Raw genomic sequence first — 8,961 nt, 5'->3', positions numbered from 1 at the left:
ATTAATAGTAGATTGTGTATTTTGTGACACTATCATCAAAAGCAAGTTTTATACAAAGCTGGAGAGAGAGAGAGAGAGAGAGAGAGAGAGAGAGTATGCGTGCGTCCGTGTGGCAATATTTCCATGCCCATGCCCCAGAATTACATGTTTTCAGTACAAGACGTCTACAGCCAATAGCTACATGTCATGTAAGTTGTCCACAGCTATTACTAAGTCAAAACGCTGGTATGCCCAGTGGACTGAGTGTATGATGTCCTTTTCTTTTTAAGTAATTTTTTATTTAAAAAGGAATTTGACATTAAAAAAGTGACATTTGTTCACGATTTGAATGTTTTATTATCAAAATACAATGTATAAATTTAAGTTATAAATATCATGTGGTAGTCATCATAAAGTGTATTACAAAACAACAGACTTGGTATAAAAACAGGGACGTCCATACACTGACAGGTACAAGTACATGTAATGAGCAAATGTAATACTAATAGTACTATACATCCCATAATGCGGTAGTGTTCCACTGTGGTTTCACCAGTATTTGTTGAATGCTAATGTTCGTGAATATCGTTGTTTAGTTAGTCCACGAAATTGAATTCATTTTTAATAAAATATTGTATTGAATAGTTCCTTGTCTACGAATTTATGTATTCTTGACGCCGTGTTTCTCCTTAAATCTACGAAAATTGATGAAACCATCAAGCATGTTCGATTGAAACTCGCGCCAACACTTCTTGAACTTTCTACTCCATTTAGAGAAGACTAGCAGGGAATTGTACAAAGTGCCATTCACAGGGGCTTAATAAAACCCTGGATATGGCTGTTAATAATGCATGGTAAGTAATTAGGAAAGTGCATGCTGAATGCCCCTACTCTCAGGATACCATTGATCAACCATTTGTATAGTTTCTTCTTACGACATAAACCAGCACACAAATCAGTATAATTGCAAGATGTATCAACACTATTCAATGATTTTTATTGCAGTTTGAATTCAAATGAGGCGTTTATCGTGTAGCAAGAATTTTTTTTATCAAGAAGTTTGTATAAATTTACAATTTTTACTGTATAGTAGAAGCTCCGCTCTTAAATTATGGATAAACCGATTGATTTTATAATTCTCAAAAGTAAAAAAGTTACCTTGGAGTGTCGTTATACATATTTACTTGTATGTAAATAACTTAAGGTCGGGCAATTAACTCATTAGCCTTCTCTTCAGTCACAGCTTGATATAGTATATGAATTATTTAGTTTATGCAAGGTAATGGGGGGAGGGGCAGCGAAGAGAAACTAGAGAGAAGAGGCAAAATACTCTCTTTATAAATGTACCTATTGTTCCACTTTCTCGGTCGAAATAGATAAAGCATGCACAAGGGAGGTTAATTGAGCATGTGAAGTGACAATTACTATTCATAAGATTCAAAAGAAGTTTGCATGCCATTTTGCCAAAAAAATATTTTTTGTAAAAAATCATTGCGAGTAAATACACCCTGCATGTTTTATTTTTTTTTTTTTATCTGGGCATTAGTAGCAGCATCCTGTAACACTGGGCTATAGACCTAAGAAAGAATTCAAATCTGAGGACTTTATCTAAAGGTAGTCATAACCAATGTCCAGTCACTACAATAATATTGACGACTATCTGGTCACATAATTCTCACCTATTTCTTGTTCCTGAGTATTCATTTGGTAGAATTTTTTTTTTTAAATGAACACAAGTCGTACACAGGAAAACAAAATATGTCTTACGGCATGCAACATTGCATGATCGACTACAGTATAATATCACAGATTTGATGAAAAATGGGTTACAAAAACATTAAAACTTATCGATTATGAAAACTGGAACGTCAAAAAGGCTGTAAATGAGAAAAATCAATAACAATCTTAGGAACACCATTCTTAGACCATCATAAAAACGCCATCATACGAAAGACTGCAGACATCAATAAGTTAACACGACCAGAGATTTTATGGCAGCTAGCATTGCCTCTCGTTACCTTTTCGGCTTGGGTGTAATAGGATATTTAGCTGTATACTGATTCCACGTTGCCTGCATCGACTCACTGGACGGAATGCGATGAAATGCAACAACGCTGCCAAAATTCATGGTCATGGCGGACTTTGTGTCTTTGCCAGGGTTCCTGATCACCATGCCAGCATGGTTTCTAGGCGCTATATTGAGCTTTTTAGCAATGACTCCTAGATAGGAATCATCAATTGATATTGTTTTCACATAGGGAAAGGCCGCTGCAAATGCTCTTGTAACGTCCCAAGACATTAGAACGCCCCCGCCGGCGAGATACGGCGGGTACCTGTCAAAGGGGTAGTCCTCCCAACTCACAAACCACTTCGACCCATTGTCCCGGAAGGGGGTCGAGCGAGGAAGAAGTTTCCCGGCCATGATCCGGGGTTCTTTGTCTTTGTTGTTTCTGTAATTGTCGAGGTTTTTCACCACCACAAAGATATCATCGTCCACGAAAAGATTGAAATTTGCGTTGGAACAATGGCGAACTACCCAGTTGTACCCCATTATTGTTTTTAGCGTGTTGTTGGAGTAATCGTCGACGAAGTTCTCTTGTACAATATCTTTGTGCCTTTGAGCTTCTTCAGAGATATTTTTCTCACATCCACGCATTTGTCCCAGAAGAAAAATTACAGCCACCCCACTGTATATCGTTGGGTTGCCCCATGTTTTCCTTATGACTTCCCGGGTCTTAGTATTATTGGCTCTAGATTTCACTATAACAACTAGATGGAGATTTTTAATATGACACGCATCAGCAGCTTCGTGCACAAATTGATACGGATGAGGGTTGATCGGTTTGTTTTTAATCTTTTTTCCCTCAAAAATATAATTTGTTAATTTAACAAGATCTACTTCCAGCGGATACTTTGAAGGGTCAAAATTTAGTTTCTTTTTGCGCACATCTTTGGTATCAAGAGGGGCTCCCACTTCCATGTAGATTCCGTTATCGTCATAGCTATCCCCTGGGTCAAATAACGGATAACGTCTTTCGAAACTCTGGGGTATCACAGTGGCGGTTTGATGTTTTGAAATCGATTTCGGAGTCGATGAATTCGATGCAAAACGTGTTAAAAAGACTGCACCTGTCGGCGGTGAGTATTTGTTGTATGTTTCAATGAGCTCTTCTGAATAGGTATAGTAGACCCAGTTCATCATATTGAGCAATGACAGGCAAATAGCCATAAGAATGAGAGTATTCCGTAGCGTTCTGCCCAGTAAGATTTTGAGACACCGCATCTTTATCGTGCATCCGGTCATTCAACTCCGGTGTTTATAAATGCTGTCTGATAACTCTGAAAAAAAGAGAGAAAAAATAAACTGAAAATAATCATTAACTGAAGTGTTTTTATCTTCGCACCCATCTGTTTTCACTTTTTTTAATATAGATGTTTGCTTTTTTATAACAGTTATATGAATAAATTTGCATCGCAATATGCTTTTAACTTAAACGTGTGATTTAATGTGATTATAGAATATACAATATCAGAATTCATCATAAATTTATAATTCAAGCTATGTTTTGATTGGCTACTTCACATATTTGTGAAAGAAATCTCAAACTTCGCGTTCATGTTAACCCCTGCATGTACAAACAAATTCATGTTTTATACCTTAAAAAAAAAAAAGAGGTTTAATTAGTATTTTGATAAAAAAAAATTCATGGAAACGGAAATTCCCCAGGGTTAGTAAGTGCTTTGGCTTTTCTTTTTCTTTTTTCAAACATTTCATTTAAATTTCCACCATTCAGTAACCTCCCCATCATTTCATGAAATTCCCGGATAAGTAAAATGCATGAATATCGTTTATATACACACAAACAATATGAATACAATGAAAGCATACGTCTAAGTAAATTCATATTATATGTTGTTTTATAGAAGACTGAAATCTATCTCTGATAGCAAAATATAAGGACTAAACTTAAATGGTGATTGAAATCTACTAAAAGCTGAATAAGATTGTATTCGTTTTCTTTATATGTATACACCATCTTCCCAATTAAGTCAGTGGTTTCTGATCCGCTCTACTTTATATTTATGTACAGCGGAGCGGATCAGAAGCCCTTGACTTGGGAAGATGTCTTTACACATACTCTGTCGTTACAGCAATAATGGACTCCCCTCAGTAGTCGTGCATTTTCTACATGCATGTACATGTACTTTGACTGGGATCACCTCCTTCTCAGCCCCAGAACCGTTTGCTTCTAGATATACATAATAATAAGGACGTCAAACATGCTGATTTCTCTTATGTACACAGTAAATTTACCAATATACCCGATGCTTTTTATGTCCATTCTTATAAGGATGTGATATTGAGTAGGAAGGTGATTCAATTGTTACCAAGATAAAGTGTCATGTAGCTTTTGCTGCTTTTCAAATAATGATAACTACAAAAAGTAAGCTGTCTGGTATTGACTCATCGTAACAATATATACATACACATGTATAGCCATTGCTATAGAAATGAATAAAATCAATCGCTATTTTCCCTCTGTCGCAATTTAATCATTTTTCCGAACTATCCACTATATCATGTTTATTTCTGTCAAACCAGTACTGTAACAAAATATCCAAAATTGTAAGACAAACGTCTGCTTAAGTACTTTAGCAGAGTCCTAATCGTGCATTCACAAACTGAATGCATAAAATTACAATTAGTTTGCATTAATTGTGTGATGACTACGACAGTCCTCTGTTTTCATAGGCCAGGGCCACATTAAAGATTGGACACACTGGAACACGCCTTACACAGCGCTAAATCTAATACACAAATGAAATATATCGTCATATTGAACCTTACAATACTAAGATACAAGATCAAGAGTAAAAAAAGTAAAATCTAAGAAAACCTACAGAAGATAAAATCAATTTTGAGAACAGCTGCTTTACCAATTGAGGAGAAACTCAATACTATATTTTATATAAATACTCATAAAAGTTGTTCTGATGAGCTCGAGAAATAACACTGTGCCGAATAATTATGCCAGTGCCAAGGTGGCATTTTTCCACCTGTGTAAGCTGCATGTACATGTATCGGAAAATTAAAAATATGCCATATGATAGACCATTGTTTAAAGAGTCTATAACCACCTTTGTCTTTGATATATCTCACCTGTCCGGCGATATGTTTAATACTAGTAACCTTTAAGAAATAAATTCCTGCAGGAAATAATTTTTTCATAGGAAAAACAATTTTCTTATTGGATATTTTGAATTTCCTACCGGAATAAAAGAACTTCCTCTAGGAATTTTAATTACATAAGAGTTTGAACAAAACTCCCATAGGATTTTAATATCCGATGGGAAATCTTAATTTCCAATGAGAAAACTACTTGTTTGAAGCATATTCCTGCAGGAAATATTAATCCTTTAGGATTTTCATTATTTTCTGTAGGAAAATCATTTCTCCTAGGGAATTATTATTTTCCTATGCATGGGATAATAATTTTTAAAGGTAAAGATTTCCCCTGCCAGGTGAGACACGCTAAAACAAAAGTGGTTATACAGGTGTATACTCTATAGAGAATGTATCATATGATATTTATGGATTTTTACGAAACTGCATCTAAAGCGGGTGCATAAAATGCCACCTTAGCACTGGCATAATATCCGGCACAATGTTGAATATGGAAAAAGATAGTTTATAAAAAATATGTGAACAGAGCATCGTGGCCAATTTTTATAATGTACTTAATTATGAAGTATAGCTGAGCGCCGTGGATCCAAAAAGGAGGTTGCTAGTGTGCAACGTGTAGCCTCTCCTCACGCTCTATAAAATATATTATCTTAAGAAAAAATTATCGTAAGATCTGAATTGAAATATTTAGAAATCTCAAACCATACTTTTTTGTCACTTTACGCTGATTTATCACGATTTTATTGCATCTTTGACATTAATTTTTATCGCATCTTTGACATTACTGTTGGATCAACGCTTGTATATGCCAACCGGAAATAAGACTTAAAAGTGAACTCGAACTTACCTAAACCCATAGGCATTCCTTTGAAAACCCTGAATTGTAAGAAACAATGCAGATTATTGTAGAAGGGACGCGAGTGTGAATTTTAATTTGACAGGGGTACCCGAGGGAAATTGTAAACTCCCAATGATATGGTCCACCTGTCATAGAAACGCTTCAATTTCCCAACACTAAATCAAGTCGAGCAAGACCTGCTATTTTGCTGTGCCTTATTATTCTTGATTTGGTCTCGAAACATTGGGGTGTGGAAAAATATCATTATTGAGGCAAAGTGGCTCTCCACTTGATATGAATGATACTGAAAGTGAAATGAGTGTATGAGAATGTACATGTAGAAATATTACTCCTTGAGCTATTTAACCCCCTCCCTTCCACACCCACTTCTAGTATCAACCTAATGCGTTGATACATGATGTCAATATGCAGTACGTCTTTGTTCGTACAAGTCAATTAAGGTTATTATAAGTAATGCATTTAAAGCGTTTGCATTAAAACTTTCCCAGATTACTCTTCGGCCATAAATTAAAAGCACTCAGGAAGTGTGATCATCAAACAGTAAAATTTATGACTATTTTTTGTTTATCTTATGGGTGGTTAAGAGAGAGAGAGAGAGAGAGAGAGAGAGAGAGAGAGAGAGAGAGAGAGAGAGAGAGAGAGAGAGACTGTCTTGTTAAGGTTACAATTGAAAAGAGAGATGTGGTATAAAGGTAAAAAGGTTACCTGTGCATATCAAACATTATTTCTGATGTCCAGCAATCACGTATAATCCATATCTTACAAGTACGCACATGGACAACTCGGAGAGTTCAGTAGGCGAGTAGAACTAACACATTTTAACGAATAATTAAATCCCAATTCAATGGCTATGATTTCACATACCCGTATGTTGTGTTGGATTCGAGTAGAATGACAATAGAGCAGTAAAATGCTGTGTTTTTAAATGTCCGTTCCGGTTCTATACCCAGGAGAACTGTCCGGTCAAGTATGAATAAAAAGAACAAATTAAAATTGTTCTACCCTATCAATTTCACCGACGAAGTTATCCCTTACTTCGTTTGGTGACAGTCTTTTTCATCATGAGACCTAGTGGCATACTTATTGCAATATGCTAAGCTCCGAACATAGAGGAAAATCAATACGAACGGCAATCAATATTTTAATGATGATGCTTTTACTACACGTTACAATGATCATTTCTATGGCAACGCAGTCATACATATTTCTAGACGGATCTTCACGACGAAACCTATTTGACTCCCTGTTTCATACATGCATGCCCTCTCCCCGATCTGTAGAGACATGTACTACATGAACATGAAGTTTTAGTTCTTGAAATTAAGAGTAACTGCAAATCGGGTTGGCCTTAAAAAGTGTTTATGTTATTCTATCTGTATGAAGCACTTATTTGAGACATACACTGTTTAGGCTCACTAAGTACCGGAGCGGACGTAAATGCTGCCATGTTACATAACATGGTTATATACAATGAAGCGCATTGAGGTGGTAAAATTTTTCGTTTGAATGCAATGTTCAAAACTTCGTATCGAACGTCAATAAAAATTATTGTTACATAAGACACATCCATCTCTTTTGAAACGAGGAATGTACAATTCAATATTTTGAAAGTACACCGTTTAATGCTATAAAGATGATTTCATAAACAACATAAAAGACATAATTACATATAATTAAAAATCGGGATGCAGCTTTTGTCAACATGTCCAGGGTCCAAGGGTTCAGTTCAGTTCAGTTCATTTATTCGCTCAAAACCATTTCAAACATATGGTACATGAGGACAAAAAATAACATTAAAATATACATATAAATTATAAATTGGTCAGAGATAAACATATATAAATATAAGGGTTAGAGAGTTAGGAAAAGTTATACAAAATGAAACTCATGGAGGACAGACTACCTCGTATATCTTTGTTATAAATATACATAATTTTCTCAACAATTTCATATTACATGTTGTCATAAGATACGAATATTTTAACACATTTGGTCTAACCGAAAAATGGGATACCCTTCCATCTTCCCAGTTCAACTGGTAGATGGTGATTTGAAGTACGAAATTTACTAAGAATTTTTCTGAAATTCAGGGGTAAAATATCTAAATATTTTTCATATCCAAAATTTGTTTTAAAGGTTTTATATATTACTCCTTTTGATGAGTTATTTATATCAGCATGCCACTTTGGAATAAATTGATCTTGTAATCTTTGTTTGACTGCCGTTGAAACCCATTTTTGGTTAACAATATTTAAAAACTGACTATGCCAAACATTTGATAAACCACATGAGTTAAAAACATGTTTTACATGTATGTCGATTTTAATACCCCTTTTTTTCTTTCAAAGTGAAAATGTTCTTACATTCATTTGCATTTTAAATATCAAACATAACCCAGTTATTCATGCCAAAATGTTCTAAGATTCTTGTTAAATAAATTCGGTAACTAATAGAGAATGGCAAAATAGTGTAACTCGTAAAGTGCAATGGGGAGTATTTTCCCGCAAGGAAATTCGAAGTGTGTGCATGTTAAAACCGTCCTAAAAAATGGAAACGGTACGTCCAAGAAGGTACATATACATTGAAACGAATACTATTTTCCTCGTTTTAAAAGAAATGGGCGTGACTTGTGTAACAATTGACGTTCGATACAAAGTTTAGAACATTCCATTGAAAAGAAAATTTTTACCATTTCACTGCTCTTCATTGGATGTGCCAAACAGGTTTGAGGAACCAACTAATACATTGAATTACAGCCATGCATGTTAAACATTCTTTATTAATTAATTTTTTTTAAGTAACTTCGAATTCAGGGGTCAGTTTTACAGAACTTGCGACAGGGTCGTAAATATTTTCAGTCTCACAGAATGTTAATATTTAAAAAAAAAAATCATTATTTTACCCTCATTTTGATTGCTGTTCTTATCTTTAATAGCCA

General features: G+C 34.9%; 1 protein-coding gene across 2 annotated transcripts; it reads right to left on the bottom strand.

The window, feature by feature from the left end:
* Positions 1 to 607: 607 nt before the first annotated feature.
* Positions 608 to 7,300, bottom strand: LOC105322782 (beta-1,3-galactosyltransferase brn). 2 transcript variants are annotated; one of them, XM_011421664.4, is made up of 2 exons: positions 6,729 to 7,300; positions 608 to 3,318 (listed from the first exon to the last, which is right to left on the bottom strand). In XM_011421664.4, the coding sequence occupies exon 2, from the start codon at positions 3,281 to 3,283 to the stop codon at positions 1,994 to 1,996; it is 1,290 nt and encodes a 429-aa protein (XP_011419966.3). In that variant the 5' UTR covers positions 3,284 to 3,318; positions 6,729 to 7,300; the 3' UTR covers positions 608 to 1,993. The 2 variants fall into 2 exon arrangements, with proteins under 2 accessions (XP_011419966.3, XP_065923755.1); XM_066067683.1 differs by having other exon boundaries at positions 6,888 to 7,300.
* Positions 7,301 to 8,961: the final 1,661 nt, after the last annotated feature.

The sequence above is a fragment of the Magallana gigas genome, chromosome 7, assembly GCF_963853765.1.
Source record: "Magallana gigas chromosome 7, xbMagGiga1.1, whole genome shotgun sequence".
Lineage (NCBI taxonomy): Eukaryota > Metazoa > Mollusca > Bivalvia > Ostreida > Ostreidae > Magallana > Magallana gigas.
This window is presented reverse-complemented; position numbering and strand designations above follow the sequence as displayed.

Excerpts from the sequence above, each read along its gene's own strand:
- LOC105322782 (XM_011421664.4), bottom strand. The coding sequence starts at position 3,283 with ATGACCGGATGCACGATAAAGATGCGGTGTCTCAAAATCTTACTGGGC.